General features: G+C 51.8%; 2 protein-coding genes across 11 annotated transcripts in view; one reads left to right on the top strand and one right to left on the bottom strand.

Annotated features, from left to right (window-relative positions):
- The window catches only part of HRAS (HRas proto-oncogene, GTPase), a 41933-nt gene extending 38085 nt beyond the window's left edge, over positions 1-3848 (top strand). For all 3 annotated transcript variants that reach the window (XM_048307780.1, XM_048307778.1, XM_048307779.1), the window contains 3 exons: positions 492-651; positions 1362-1486; positions 3543-3848. In XM_048307780.1, coding sequence (XP_048163737.1) covers positions 492-651; positions 1362-1481 — 280 coding nt within the window. In that variant the 3' untranslated portion in view covers positions 1482-1486; positions 3543-3848. The remainder of the gene's footprint in view (positions 1-491; positions 652-1361; positions 1487-3542) is intronic.
- Positions 3849-6118: 2270 nt separating this feature from the next.
- Positions 6119-15350, bottom strand: part of LOC125327829 (USP6 N-terminal-like protein) — an 80895-nt gene continuing 71663 nt past the window's right edge. For all 8 annotated transcript variants that reach the window (XM_048307771.1, XM_048307775.1, XM_048307772.1 and 5 more), the window contains one exon: positions 6119-15189. In XM_048307771.1, the coding sequence (XP_048163728.1) occupies positions 13895-15189 (1295 nt within the window). In that variant the 3' untranslated portion in view covers positions 6119-13894. The remainder of the gene's footprint in view (positions 15190-15350) is intronic.

Here is a 15350-nt window from a genome sequence, read left to right as displayed (position 1 = left end):
TTAGTTCCCAGTTGGTTTCTCAACTTTGAGTGACCTGAACTAAACTGAAAGGGAGCAAATACTGCCTGTGCATCTGCAGGAAAGGTTACAGCTGCCAAAAGCTGCTTTATCAGCTCAGCAAATTCTGGTTGCAGGTGAATGGTTTTTTCCCCCCATTTGGGGGGGATTACTTGATCTAAAATGTTGGAAATAGCACAGCTAACTGCTTGAGAATTCATTTTTATTTGACTTAAACTATCTTAAGCTCATGTCTTAATATAGATTGTCGAAATTCACGTTGTTTTGTAAATAGCTGTATTTAAAGAGCAGAAGTATGTTTAGTTCTCATTTCCAGACTGTGTTGCTGTTTACTCACTTGTGTGCTGTAGTCATTTACATTTTCCTGAAAGCTCAACACAAGGCACTCAACACGAGCAAAGGGTAGCTGTCAAAACTGGTGGGGAGTGTTCTGGAGCTGCCCCTTCACTTTTTCACACCTCCTCCTCTTGCAGGGAGCAGATCAAGAGGGTGAAAGACTCAGATGATGTTCCCATGGTGCTGGTGGGGAATAAATGTGACCTCCCTGCCCGGACAGTGGAGACCCGGCAAGCGCAGGACCTGGCCCGGAGCTATGGGATCCCCTACATAGAAACATCTGCCAAAACCAGACAGGTAGGAGGAGACTTTTAAACAAAACGCTTTTTTTCTTCTTTCCTCCATTGCTGCCCTGGAGGGGCAGCAATGGGCAGGCACCACCTTGCAGACAGATGGGTGTTAGGGCTGGGTTTAGTTGCTTCCTCGAGGCTAAATGCTCCCTCATGATGTTCCCTCCCCAGTCTGGGCTTGAGCCTCCCATCACAAGAAAAGCATCATCATGCTGTGGCAGCAGTGAAGATGCCTTCCCAGGGCATTGTCCAAGGCTCTGGAATAACCTCCATAGTCACTTCAGGTCAGCTAAGCTCAGGTCACTTGGCTAACCTCACCCATGGTCTATTTTGGCAGACCTACAGGCAAAATATACTGGTGCTAGAAGGACTGTGCGGGGCTCACAGAGCACAGAGGTGGAAATGGAACAACTGACACCCTCAGTGGTCTAGTGGTGGCTTTTCTCTTGGGTGGTAGACCTCATTCAGACTGCTGAGAGCTGATGAATCTCAGGGACTGCAGAGCTCCTTGTCCTTGTGGTTGTTCATTCAATCTTGCTCTCTGAGGGCCACACTCAGGTCCTTGTTAGTCTTCCCATCTTGGTTCTGTACTTTTAACTCTGGAATCTGCACTGCTGGACAGTGCTAGGGAGACCTTGCTGGGGAGCAGAGCCCTCTCCTCTCTGCACTGTCCCTCCTCAGAGCGGGCAGCTGCTTCAAGCCGTGCTTTTTCCCCAGGGCGTTGAGGATGCCTTCTACACCTTGGTGCGGGAGATCCGGCAGCATAAGCTGCGCAAGCTGAATCCCCCGGATGAGAGCGGCCCCGGCTGCATGAACTGTAAATGTGTGGTATCGTGACAATGGTAAGTGGTGGAAGCAGGACATGGGGTGCAGTGGGGGAGCATTGGAAGCAGGGCAGGAGGTGACTGCAGGTGCACTTGCCTGCAAACAAATGCAGCAGGATCAATTTCAGCAGCAGGTATTTTTTTAATGAAACACCTTTCAGACTGAAATAGCATTTTTCTGTCAAAACATAGGTAAGTCAAAATTCCCAGTTTCCTGAGGAAGTGTGTGGCAGGAAAGAGTTGTTTATTTTTCCCCCTCATTTTGTACAACAAAATTTTATACAAATGAATTTTTTTAAAAAGCATGTTTTGTTATGCTTTCCCCAGAAAAGCTTCTTCCCATGCTGCTGCTCTGAAAGAGGAGTTAAGCTGGTGTTGAAGGTGTACAGATCACTGCATGCTCACCAGACTGGCTCTAGAAGGGTTCAGATGTAGAGCTGGCTGGGTGCATTGCCTCCTAATGCACTCACAGAAATTGCCTCTTCCTAAAGCTTTAGAGCAGACCTGTCTTGCTGTGAAAGTCCTGTGTTCCTCAGAAGAGTTTTCCCCATTAGATATATCCCCTGGGATATTTGGAACTGATGCAATGTTGAGAATTAGCCATAAGGGGGCTGTTTGCTTTTATAAATTGTGTGTGCTGGAGCCAGGAACAGTGTTTTTCAGATTGTTTATGTTCACTTGCCTGTTTTTCTTCCTTTTCTTTCCTCGATTTTTTTTTTTTTTAATTATGGTTTATTTAAAATACTGCTGGATAGCAGTCAGGGAGAGTTCCTATTGTTGTCCCTGCATGTGCTGGCTGGCCTTAGGTGAAAGGCCTGGGAATATCTGTCTGTGTAACCAACTCCTTCCGTGGCAGAAATTTAGAGAGGTGTAATTGGGGATGAGTGCACCAGGAAGATCTGTATCTATGGACATCTGGGACTAGGATATGGGACAAAAGCGTGCATGAACATTGCCCTTAATGGCTTTTGGGGAGTCTCCCAAGCACCTGAACTGGCCCTTCACCCTTTTAAGCAACTGCTGGAGTCCTAAAGAGAAGTGCACTGTATCCAGAGTTGGTGTTAAGAGGGTTTTATGAAGGTGGAGATGGGCAGCAGGTTTCCTCTGATGCTTTTTGAGCTAGAGGCCGTGAGTACAGCAGAGCTCTTCCTCCTGCGCCCCACTCACAAGGAAGAGAAAAAGCAACTAAACAGTGCTGGCAACATTTGCTTCCTATGAGCACAAACCCACCCCAGAACCCCACCCCTCTGCTCCCAGCTGAGGCGTGTGAGGTCAGCTGGGGGCCGAGCCGAATGCTGTGCCCAGCACACTTATCACTGCTAAAGGAGATTTTCCAGATGTTTGTGTCCTCCAGATGTTCAGGAGCATTTCCTCCGGATGGGGATATGAGCTCAAGACTTGTTTCCTGCTCTGGCTCACAGCTGACGGCATGGGCTTGGCAGGCGCTGCTGCTCCCTTACAGCGACTGCCAGGAGCCCAATCCCCATCACAGCCCAGTGACAGCACCAGCTTGGGCAAGAAAGGCTGGGAAAGGGTCACTTGGAAACACTCCTCTCTCTTACGAGAATATGCCCTGTGAGTTGCCTATGTCTTTTTCTGGTCAAGCAGAAACTGGAAACCAGAAATCCCAGCTTAATCTAGCTGCAGTGACCAGGAGCAGAGAGGGAGGAACATCAAGGCACATAAGAAGTGAGGCAAAGACATGCTGGGATTTAGGGAGAAAGGTGGGTGTGTGGCCAACAAAATCTGGCTGCATTTGCCTTAGACTCATTTTGTGGTTCCCATCATCCCTGGTGGAAACATCTTGCCAAACAGTGCCCCTTCCCACAAGGAGGTTCAGAAAGAGGCATGTCTGGTGAGGTGCCCGAGGCTCACCCATCACTCCACCGATTCCAAGGCTTGTTCTCTTCAGCAGATGTGCTGATGCTTTGCTGAGCCAGGCCCACACCTCTAAGACCTGTGTAGCTTTTTGCTTTTGCTCTGTGGGCACTAACAGGGTCATCCCAAAATGTGACGGGTGAGTCACTGGCTCTGACGAGGAATGGGTGCTCATGAGTGTCCTCTTCTGTTTCAGCTGACTGGACCGTGTCTTGGTGAGGTTCCCACTGTGCAGTGCGCAAGGAAAGAGGTGAAGCGAAGGAAGAAGCAAACGGATTCAGAGGAGGAGTATGGGGGGGAGAGGAGGAGGAAGAGGACAGGGGGAGCATGAGCCCCTCCAAGGACTATCTCGCACTTCACCCAAGCCTGCGGCAAACAACTTTTTTTTTTTTTTTTTTTTTTTTATCCCCATCCCCTCATCCTTTGGCCTCCTTCCACCCCGGCAACTGTACAAAGCCACAGATTGAATCACAGTAAATTATTATTTGATCGTCTCAACAAATCACCTTGATGGCTGTGTCCTCCTTCCAGAGGCTGCTTCTACTGCTGCTCCGGAAGGATCGCTGGTGGGATGGCAGGGAGGAAATGGTGCTGAGATTTGCTCTCCACAGACCAAGGTCATGCTGTAGATCATGGACATGATTGGGGTGGGAGAGACAAGCTCTCAGGGCAAGACAGCTTGTCTCTGTCTCCAGTAAGTCTTTGTCATGTCCTCCCCAGCCCACCTGAAACTCTGCTGGCCCCAAGTTTTGGGAGGGTGGAAGAGTGCAACCAGTCCAAGCCCGTCCTTTGCACCCATTGAGTGCTCTGCTTTCAGCCTAGTCCTTGTGGGATTTATGGCCTCAGATGCAATGCCCAGAAGGGAAGAAGCAGCATCAAGGGAGGAGATTCAAGAGCTGGGCTCACGTCAGCTGGTACCAGTTTGTTGCTTTCCTGATTCCTTTCCTGGCAGCTTTCTGGGACAAGACCTCCATCATGCTCTAGAGGTAGAATTAGGACTTTTTAGTCCCTTCCAGCACTAGCTATGCTAACTAACACCTGTATAGCACATACACCTCGGGCTGCTCCAGTATGTACAGGTAAGCAAATCCTCCTCAGCCCTGTGCACGGCTTCGTTACTGGGAGCACGTCCAGAAGGGCTCTCTTGGCACTGCACAAGCTGTCTGGCTGCTCAGAAACTTAAGAGTAAAGGATTCAGGCTTCCAGTCCTTGGGTTGAGAGTGGGTAAGAGTGTTTTGGATAAGGACTGATCTCTTGGGAACCCTGTCTCTGCTCAGCTCCGCTCCTTTGGGGTTTTCGCCTGAGGTCTGTCCCATGTGCCTTTCACTTTCAGCCCCAAGACAAGGCATTGCACTCAGTGCAGCAGGTGGCTTGGTACTTGCTGTCTTTCCCTCTTCCAAGCTATTGCACAGGCTAATTTAGCTGGCATCCAGAATTAGGAGCATCAAAGGGGGAAGGTGATCCAGCTGAGTGTGGCAGGGAGCTGTTCTGCATGGGCTAGCCCAGGCCTGAAAACGTGCTGGGTTTGGCAGCCAAGACTGGTCTGGGTTGGGAGCGGCAAGGGTGGCGTGTGAGTCACATGCCTCACATGGCAAAACCAGTACAGAAACCCTGGTCACCCCCAGCACAAAGCCACAGCCCACCCAGGGCTTCCCACCATCCATGTGAGCAGTCTCCCATCGCACTCCCCATCCAATGTCATGCCAGGCAGCAGCAGAATTCAACTCCCATACTCCTTGGGGGTGCTGTCTTTGCTTTTGGCCTGGGCAAGAGAGGACTTGTGCTAATGGCTTGCTTTTTGTAAATGTCTGCTCTGAACTGCTGTGGGGCACAGCCCCCACCCTGGCTGCAGCTGCCTAGCACCCTGTTCCCGCAGGAGATGGGCTGATAGCAGCTGGAGTGGGAGAAGTTGCCCAAGGGGAGAGTGCCCTGCCTTTAGCTGGGTGTGCTGTTTGCAGCAGCATCTGTCCCTGTGCTGGAAGGATTGCTGAAGATGCTGAGCCTGGTGTTACGTGATGGGACTGGACCAGAGACTCTCAGAAAACCTCCCACTCTGAGCTGTTTCAAGTGTAAAGCCTGGAAGTATGGGGTTTGTTCCTAAAGTTGGCACCTTGTGCCCAACTGGTCATGGGACAGAGGGAAGGGATACTTTGTCCTTCTTGAAGATGACATGGGGGCCTTTGCTTGGTAGTGTTACTGCACTAGGAACTTGGTGCTCCGCAGTAGAACTTAACCCATCCTTCCCCAGGCCCTTGGTGAAGAATGGGACAGATCTATCTGGAGGCCTTCAGAGGAGAACACTCTGGGGCTCTCTCAAGGACTGGATGGCTCTAACCACTGAGAGTCTCCTCTCATTTCTGGCTGGGAGTCAAATGCCATAGTCAAGGAGTGGGAGCTCTGGTCAAGGAAGCTGAGGAGCTCCAGAGAGCACCAGGGCTGAGGTGTCTTCATAGGGCAATAGCAATAGTTCCAAGAAACTGACACATCTTGGTGAGGGTGTGCTAGAACAGCACTGGCCAGAATATAAACTACTTACAAGACTTTGGTGAGGAGCAGGAAGCTGAAGTAAGAGCATCTCCCTTTCAGAGAGGTTTCTGCACGCAGGGAAAGGTTTTCAAGCTCGTCAAACAGTCCTGGTCAGTAACAGACCATCAGAGGAGCTGGTTAGCTTTTTGCCGTAATTGGAAGGTCACAAGTCATTGTTCAAGTCCATGCTAAAAGTTGGAGGTAGGTTAGGAGCAAAAGGAGGTGCTAAAAGCTTGACACCACAGCTCTTCTGTGAAAGCCATTTATTAATTGTGTATTAATGTCGTACTGCATCTTTGTTGCAGGAGAAGAATCACAACAGATCAAGGTATGTCAGCTGTGATCTGGTCTCATCTTTGCTGTTGGCAAAAATCAGATTGTATCACTTCTGTCAGGTGGAGTTGTTAACTCTGGACTTGGCTTTTTTCACTTGCTGCCTTGGTGCTGGTAATTTGGGGACAGGACAGCACCTTGCTGGCCCCTGACAGGCAGGAGGTCGGTACATGAGCTCACAATGTGTTCTCTGCTAGCTGAACTTCTCGAGTCTGAAAGTAATACCAGGATTACAGTTTCACTGGAGTGAATGTAGGTTTGGAGAAGAAATTGAGGGATTTGATTTTCCCCATAGTTATTCACGGCACATTTGTTCTAGAAGTACCTGCACTGGAAGATGGAGTTTCCAGACACTGCAGTTGTTTCCCTTATGACAAGGAGCTTGTTGTGTATCTCAGTTCTGCTTCTGTGGCACGCGGTCAGGTGAGCAGAATGTGCAGTTATTCTGATTATTCCTGTTGCATAGCTGAAGCTGGAAGAGTCCACAGAGGTGAATTTTTTGCTATATTTGGGTACATCAGCTCATCTCTGGTTGTTGGGATCTCTTCAGCTGGTCATGGCAAAGCTGAACTAAACTTGGCGCTGTGCTGTGGATCTCCAGCCAGTGTGAAAACCACCTCTGAGAAGGCTTCAGCCAGCATCCTGATTATGTTGAGACTGCGTATCCCATGATGGAGGAGTGCCACCTTTGAACCCATACTTAAATGACAGAATAGCTGACAAGCTCTGGTCTAGTCAGGTCAGGTCCAGATGTCTCAGCACAGATGTCTAATACATGTTCTTCTCTCACATCATTAAAGTGCCCCACACCCTGTTACAGAGGGGTTGGGGCTCCAGAGACATCACAGCTGAATCAACTGACAGAATTGCTTACAAGTCCTTAAAGATGCTGATTAAGTGCTGGAACAGATCTCATGCCTTTTGGTGTGTGAGGGCTTCCACAGGAGCATTCTCCCCAGCCAGCAGAAGGGTGACTCCAAAGCAGCTGAGTGCATGGTGCTTGCTGAGGGCTTTGGCCGGGAGACATTTCAGCTCCGGTTTGGTTGTGTCCTGCACTGTCCTGGTGCCCACATCCATCTAGGTAAAGAGGATGCTGGTGTATGTCCTGTGGGCCTCCTCAGCTGCTGAGGCTGTAGGATTTGGGAGATGGTTTGGGAAGTGGTCAGGCCTGCCTCTTTCAACAGCCGGGTTATTTTCTCCATACACTGCTTTATACTTGGGGATGTACTGTAGGAAGGGGGTGACATTGCTCAGAGGATGGTGTGACAGCCACCTGCAACTGGTGGGAATGGGAACAGGCAGATGGGCCTGGCCCCATGTGCAACTCCTTTGCTCTTGCTGTGCGTTGAGTACAGGATCTGTAGCTTAGGAGAGCCAAGGAACCAGCCCCAGCCAGGACTGCTGGGGCTGGGGGTGCCCTTGCTCTGCTCCCCAAGTCCCAGCCACTGCTGCCACGGCCCCTCTGCAGCACACGAGGAGCACGACAGCACCATGCAGCTCCCACAGGTGCCACAGCAGCAGGTGACAACAGCACACCAGGACTACCATGGCAGCAGGACACAGCAGCACGTGAGCAGCAGGTGAACAGCCCAGCAAGCCCAAGAGGAGGAACACTCCCAGGCCCAGCCAACCTCTGACTGCCTCTGCCAAACTGGCTGGGGCACAAAACTGCCAGACACAGCACATCCATCTCTCTCCCCCTGCTACATCCTGGGAGCAGAGCCTAAACCAGCACAAAGCATTGCTCCCTCCCTCAGCTTGGCTCTGCTCCAGGTTCCACTTAGCATCAATTATTCAGTGCCGACTGGCTGAAGCCTTGTGGAGGCACGCAGGGGTTGATGAGCTTTCCCTGTCGTGGGAGGTGGGCAGGGATGGTGAGGAGCAGCCTGGGCTTGGCAGAGAGCCAGTGAGCAGCGAGGACAGACATGGTCACCCTGCTGGTTTGGCTGTTCTGAGCCAGGAAGGACAGGAGCCACAGGGGGCTGCCAGGGCACCAGAGCTGAGCACAGCCTGGGGAGTTTGTAGTTCTGCCTTGGGGAGCAGCCCTGGGAGCTGGAGAGCTGGTGTGATGACAGCAGTGGCTCCACCAGGAAAAGGGGGATAGAGAATACTGGCAAATACCAAGTGCAGAGGAAGAGGAGAACCAGGCCCTGGCTGATAAGACCACTAGACTTTAAACAGCAGCCTCAACACCATCTATGGCATTCATTTGCCACTGGTCCCAGTGCTGTCCAGCAAGAGTGTGTCTGTAACCTTGGGCTTTGGGATTGTCCTGCTCTTTGTCACCGGGGCAAGGGCTACTGCTGGAATGATGCAGGGGCTGTCTACTCTCCCATCCCCTCAGGGACACGAGCACATCCCTGCTGCAGGGAGCATGCCACCACCTGGTGCTCCTAGCAGCAGCTGGAGGCCAGGAATGGCTTATGTTCACCCTAAGGTCTTACACTGCTCTGGTAAGAGAGGGAAGGGCTTAGGCTTGCCTGGGGGCAGCTCCTAAGGGTGGCCTTGCCCTGGGAAGGACTCTCTGCCGTGAGTGCTTGGCACCCCAGAACCATACCTGGGAGCCCCATCAAGCACAAATTCTAGGCTGCGTATCCGTGTGGCTCCTGTATTAGCTGGAGGGATGCTGTCAGAGGAGGTGGTAGAGCTGTGCCTGTCCCTGCAGGGACAAGGTGAAAGTACCACACCCACAAGGCCACAACTGGGCACATTCAGGGAGTCTGGGGATCAAGGATACCAATAAGCAGTATCTTCTTTTTTTTTTTTTTCCAACAACCAAGTGAACCAAGGCTATTTAATGGGGGAACACAACCCTCAAACCTAGCACAACTCACTTTCCCTTAGGGAAACTGCCCTTCTGGACACTTCTGCTCTCTCCTTGGCAGAGATGCTGCTTTAGCAGTTGGTCCAACGCTGTATCTAAAGCCTGCACTGCCTGTCACGTAACTAACCATGGCAGATGTTTAGACCTGGTCCCACCTGGCACTGCCTAACAGGTTCATGGGAGCTGATGGCCAGGAGGTGACACAAAGCAGCTTGTGCAATGGGGCTGCTTGTGAGCACCTGGAACACAGGAGGGATGAGGTTTGCTTCACTCCAGCCTAGGCATCTCACCCTTGCTCAGGGCGCTGCATCCCTGTGCTGGCATCCAGTGTGAAATGGCACAGGAGATGTGCCAAGAGCTGCATCCTTAGGGCACTCCTGTACCAATGAACACTGGGGTGTACAGTGGTGCTGGGGTTTTTTTGTAGTATTGCAGACCAGGTTTTAAACAGTTGATACAAAGGAGCTAATTTAAGGGCACTGGAGAGCAATTTTTGTTCCTGTTTGAACTCTTAGGTGAGGCAGAGGAGTGATAGAAGCAGGAAAACCAGCCTACAGCACTCAGCAGGTGACACATGGGGATGCCAATTTCGGGCACTGCTCTTAAATCCTAGGGTGGCATTTAGCTAATTCTGGCCCCTCCATTCGCTGTCAGTCATTGTGTCCTCTCTGCTACTCTGGCACAGACAGATGCCCTGTGTTTACCATAAACATGCTGCTTAACACCAAGTGGCAGCTTTCTCTCAGGGGAGCCAGAACACTGCTCACATCTAACACCTCAAAGGCAATAGCACCGTGGTCATCTAAGTCCAGGAAGCCCTGGCCATGAAATCTGGGGTGTGCCAGAGGTACTGCTCACTCACAGCTTTTTAAAATGCACCTTCAGCTGTCAGCAGCACCACCTTTCGCTCCCAGTGACTGCTGTAAACGTGACTCAGCCCTGACTCACGAGTGTGAGTCGCACCCACCCACCACCTGCTGTGCAAGGAGCTGTGTCCACCCGTTCCCATCCTGTCCAATCCTCCCTCCACTGCCTACGGGCAGGAAAACAAACACAAAATCTTGGCCAAAAAAGAAGCTTTGGCAGCTGTGTGTCAGATGGGATGCTGCCCTTTACTCATCTGGGAGAGGACGGTGGTAAGTACAAAGGTGCATTTTTCTTTCCACTGCTGCTGGGGATGCCTGGATTTAACTACAGTAGAAAATCAGGGAGGAAAACAGTGATGGAGCAGGATGGACCTGTTGCAGCTGAAGCATACCCAGTGAACTAAGCTAAAAGTCATCAGGAGAAGGCAACCAGTCTTGCTGCAGCTTCTGCTCCTGTAAGAAACCTCTTGGAGTCTGAACTTATGCTAAACTTCTTTAGCCATTATTATTACAACCATGTAAAACACAGCATCGAACACTCTGGACAGTGTAAAAAGGAATGATTGACTTTTTTTACCCCAAAAAACCTTCCTTTAAAAAAACCAAACTGAACAAACAAAAAAGCAGACATAAAAACGTTTTTTTCTTAAAAGTAATAATTATAATACATTAGAAAGAGTCATGGAAGAAGCGTTCCACGCTGTAAACAAGAATAGCAAATAAAAAGAAAAGCAGATGGTAGCCAGGCTCTCAAAGTGCATGGCTGAGAAACCCTGACCTCAACCTCCAGCCCCTGCTGGAGCTGGGTCCCGTGGCTCCTGCTGCCTGCCAGTGCTGCAGCCACTCAAAGTGCTCTATCACAAACAAACAACACAAAGAAAAACAAACCAAACCTAAAATAACCCAAACCCACAGAGTTGGTCTTTACCTCTACATGGAAGGCAGCAAGGCCAGCATCGTCTCAGGGCTGCGAGGGCAAGGACAGGGGAAGCTGCTTTCCCACGTTTGCTCATGGTAAGAGTGGTTTTTGCTGAGGGCTTGAGACTGTTGCAGGAGGCTGGGCAAGGGCTGCAAGTGGTTTGGGTCAGGTAATTTGTCCTAGTGAGCTGTCACCCTCAACCTTCTTCCCTTCCTCTTCCCAGCGATAGAGCTGAGGCTGGGCTAGGCCTTGCTGCCACAGACCCACCATGGCTGCAGCTTTGTCTGCAGCAAGAGGCAGAGGAGGAGGCAGGAGCGGGCATCTCCTTGGGGATCATGCATTGATGTGTTCAAGAGAGAGCATCACACCAAGGACAGCAATGCACGTTGCTGGTTCCCAGCCAGCTGGGGCAAAAGGCCTCTTCCCAAACCTACCAGCTTGCTAGGACCTGCAGGATGGAGAAGAGTTTCTTAGGTGGCAGAGTGAGGAGCTTGGAGACCTTCCCAGCAAGAAGTACACTGGTGGGGAAGAGGACCCTGTGTCCAAAAGTTCCTGAAACCAGCTGGTGGTTTCCCTCAGGCCTGAAGGTGACTGAGGGCCCTGCTGCTTGTTCCCATTAGGGCTTGGAGGGAAAGACAACCCCCCCACCCCTTGCCCCATCAAAATTCATATTGAACATCATGCACCAAATGCCATGCAATGAGTACTGACAGCTCTCCAAAATTAGAGCAAACCACCTTTCAAAATGTTAATACTGCAAAACATCCCAGACAGACATTGGGTGAGGAGTCTGGGTGCACAAGCAACATGATGTGCAAATGCTGTGTGCCTGAAATAAGGGAAAATGGGTCAAAACAAGGGGAAAGAGGTCTCAGCTCTTGCATGCATGATGCTCAGATGCGTTAGAAGGAGTCCTGTGTGGGCTTCAAGGAGAGGACAGAGCCCCATGCTACAGAAGCCAAGCCAAGATGTGACCAACAGCTCTCAGATGCTTCTTGTTGCTTCCCAGCGAGCTCCAGTGGCCAGTGGGCTGCTAGCAAAAGGCAATGGATATCTGTCCTGAAATACTGCTCAGGTATTTTAACACACAAATACATTTAACTATGCACAATTACAGAAAAACATACTCTAAATCAAAAACAATTCAAGCACCATTGTCCTAGAAAGGACCTGTGGTGTCTCAAAACACAAATACTGAACATTCAAAGAGCACTTTTCCTCAAACAGCAACACTTGACTCCTCACAACACCCCTGCGAGGTAGCTAATAGGGTTATCCCTGCTCTGCAGAGGGAGAGGATGGGCAAGGTTGGAGGCTCAGTGGAAGATGGGGTCTGGGACAGAGCTGGGGCTGCAATGGAAGCTGAGGGTGCTGTGGTCTGGCTTGCTGCATCCAAACAAAGATCCGGTGCTCCCTTCGACACTCCCTGCTGCAAACATAAACCACCACCCGTACACAAGGCAAAATAAACCCTGATGAATCATAGAACCATAGAATTGCTGAGCTGGAAGGGATCCACCAGGATCATCAAGTCCAGCTCCTGGAACCCACAAAGTAATTTAGTGGAAGTTTTCTGCTGGGCTTTCAGTAGGCTTTAGATCAGGTTATGCAACTGAAGAAGCCTGTGAGATAAAAAAGTAGTTTTCAAAGTCTCCTTAGAACTTAAAGGAGCTTTTGCCCAGGATCTCCACTGAAGGGATGGGAATCCCACTTGCAGTCGAACCTAAGGTGGCATTTGCAGTCACCCCTCCTGGACAGCAAAGTCAAATCCACCATATCTGGACTACTTCCTGCTTTTTCATTGATCTGCCTTCCTGATGAAGTCCTTTCATCTCTAGGGATGAACTAGATGCTGGAACCAGAAATTTGGACCAGCTCTTTCCATGGGGTGTCTCCCCAGATCCCTGCACACCTCCAGCCAATGGCTTGGGCTGTGCAACAGCAGTACCCTGGGATGGGGAGGAGATGGACAGGCCTCTAGGACTTGGTCCATGAAGGGCATGTGGGCACCCATCATGTCCAAGTTTCCTTCCAGTTGTTAATTTCCTTCCAGTGTGGGCTCTACCAGCAGGGCTAAGATCATGTTCTGGGCCATGTGCTCCCCCTTCCCCAATTCCTATGCCTTTTTCACCCTGACACTTAACTTACTCAAAGCAAACGTGGACTTATCTGGGGTACTGTGATTAGATGCCATCAGACCTCCCACAGCTTGGTAGTGCAGGCAGGTTTCCTGAGCCAGCAGCCCCTCTTCCTGTTTGGGGAACAGAAAGGCAGCGAGCCTGCTCGCCACACTGGCCCTGCAAGAGTAAGGCCAGCAGAAAGGGCACTCAGCCCAAGAGACCAGGCTCCACCTTCATCACTGGCCTTGCCACCTTGAGAACTTGGGAAAGAACCACTCTGCTGGCAGTCCCCCACCGGGGTGACACCAAGGAGACGTCCCAGGGACTCAGCAGCTGTTAAATCTGTCCTCCTGGACACTATCCACCATGGCAGCAGGAGCCGGATACAGCCGGACACTTGCTTTGTGGAATTGCATAGAGGGGGCAGCAGGCTGCCGGTGTTCTGCCACGATGCCATGGCACTGCCTGGAAATCCTGCTGCCTACAACTGCAGGTCTGGGAAATGAAATAAAGATCTATTGCTACAAAGGCCTTTAAAAGCAATGCTGTGGCTGTGCCGATGGGGCATTTTAAAGGAAGTGTTTTGGACTCCAACACCTTGCACCTGCTTCCTTGGCTGTGGGTTCCCACAGCAGGCAGGAGCAGGAGAAAACACACAACACACTCACCAGCCCTGCCTCTTCCCCTAAGCAATGAGGCTTGGGGAGCTGCGAGGAACGACAAATGAAAGCATTTTCCAATTTGTCCATAGGAAACATGCAAATCCAATCTGCTGGTGTCTCCTAGAGCTGGTGGCCACCACTTCGTCTCCTTGCTGGGCACTCGTACCGAAGCACAGCTTGATGTGCAATGGTGCTGTGCTGTCACTCCGACAGCCCTGCTGACAGAAGGGGATCCTGTAAATGGGGCAAGGGTGCTTTTCCAGAACCTGCTTCTTCTCCCTCACCTTTCCTATCCCCACTAGAATGTCACTGACTTGGGCAGCTTTGCCAGGGAAGGAGAGCCTGAAAGGAAACTGTTCTCTGAGCAGGATTTGGCAACCTGCGGCGGTAATTTTGGTTTGGGGCTCAGCGGGGGTCGTGGGGCTTTCAGTGCGTTTAATGGTTTCTGGAGGCTTTTCTGGACCTCCACCTCCTCTGGGTGTGGCGTAAGAGGTGGTGGCATGGGGGTGGCAGGCAGGGGATGTCCAGTCTCTGACAGAGGCAATGCCACCTGCTTTCTGTTCAAGAAGTCCTGCTCTGTCGCATGGGCCAGGTGGAGGGGAGTGGTGGTTTTGATAACAACATAGGGGCTGTTCCCTTCCACCACAGGGGACGATGCCCGCTGGGTGGGGCAGCCCTCGGCCAGCCCTGCTGCCTCTGGCTCTCTGCTGGACAAGATGGGCACACTGCCCCCCGCCTGCCTGTGTGCGGGCAGCACACCCACGGCCTCGGGCCAGCGCACAGTGCCAGCGGCACTGCCCAGCCCGTTGTGCTGCAGGCTGAGGAGCTCTCCTGTGGATGCAGCTTTGGATGCTGAATGCTTCAGGCCCGTTTTGTCTGGCAGCACCGCCCTGCAGTGCCTGTCATCTGCCGCCTCCTCCCCACGCTCGCTCTCGGGGGAGCCATCGCTCTGTGATGTGCAAGAGAGCCGCCGGCAGCCGGCTGGCAGAGGATGGGGGGATGCGTCGAGCACTGCGTCTCTGCTCAGGGAAGATGCCTGCTCTCCTGCTGGCAGGGCAGCGGGATTTGCCTGCCACACTGCATGGTCCGTAGCGGAAAGCTCAGCGGTACTGGAGTCTGGAGGAGCCGGCCTGTTTTGGAGAGAGGAGTCTAAGGAGCTATGCTCAGCTGGGGCATGGAGGGAGACTCCATGGTGCACCATGGCACAGCCAGGAGCAAGAGGAGGCTGCTCTGGTGATGGGGCCGTGGGCAGGAGGTGTTGCTGGGCCTGCATCTTGCTTGCCTTCAGAAGAGATGATGGCTGCCTGTCCACAGTGGGCTCCACCTGACCCTCCTCATCCAGTGGCTGCCCACCTGAAACAGGCACGTTCGTTGCTTCAGCCGCTTCACTGCCGTGGGAGGTGGGAATCCTCGCTTCCACCACTGTCATTCCTCCTGGCGTGCCAGGAACTCTGTGGAGATGGGGCTCCCTGTCTGGGGTGTGCTCACCCACCTGGCCGTTCTGGCCGTTGGCCGCTGCGTTTTCCTTTATGGCTACTGGGTTGAGGGAGAGCTCCAGGCCCAGGGGTTTCCTTGGAAACTCCTCAGGCTTTGCTGCATTGGAAGCAGAGAAAACAAAATAAAACCCAAACTGTGCATCAGTTTGTTTTTGCACGCCCTGAATGTGAGGAAGACAGATGCTTCCACCCAACACGTGCCAGCCCTTCTGGGCTGCCCTGGCTCTCAGGCACACCAGCGGGGTGCTCTGGTCCCTG

The sequence above is a fragment of the Corvus hawaiiensis genome, chromosome 6 (assembly GCF_020740725.1).
Source record: "Corvus hawaiiensis isolate bCorHaw1 chromosome 6, bCorHaw1.pri.cur, whole genome shotgun sequence".
NCBI lineage: Eukaryota > Metazoa > Chordata > Aves > Passeriformes > Corvidae > Corvus > Corvus hawaiiensis.
Note: the sequence above shows the minus strand (reverse complement) of the source record. Positions and strands in the feature narration are given on the sequence as shown.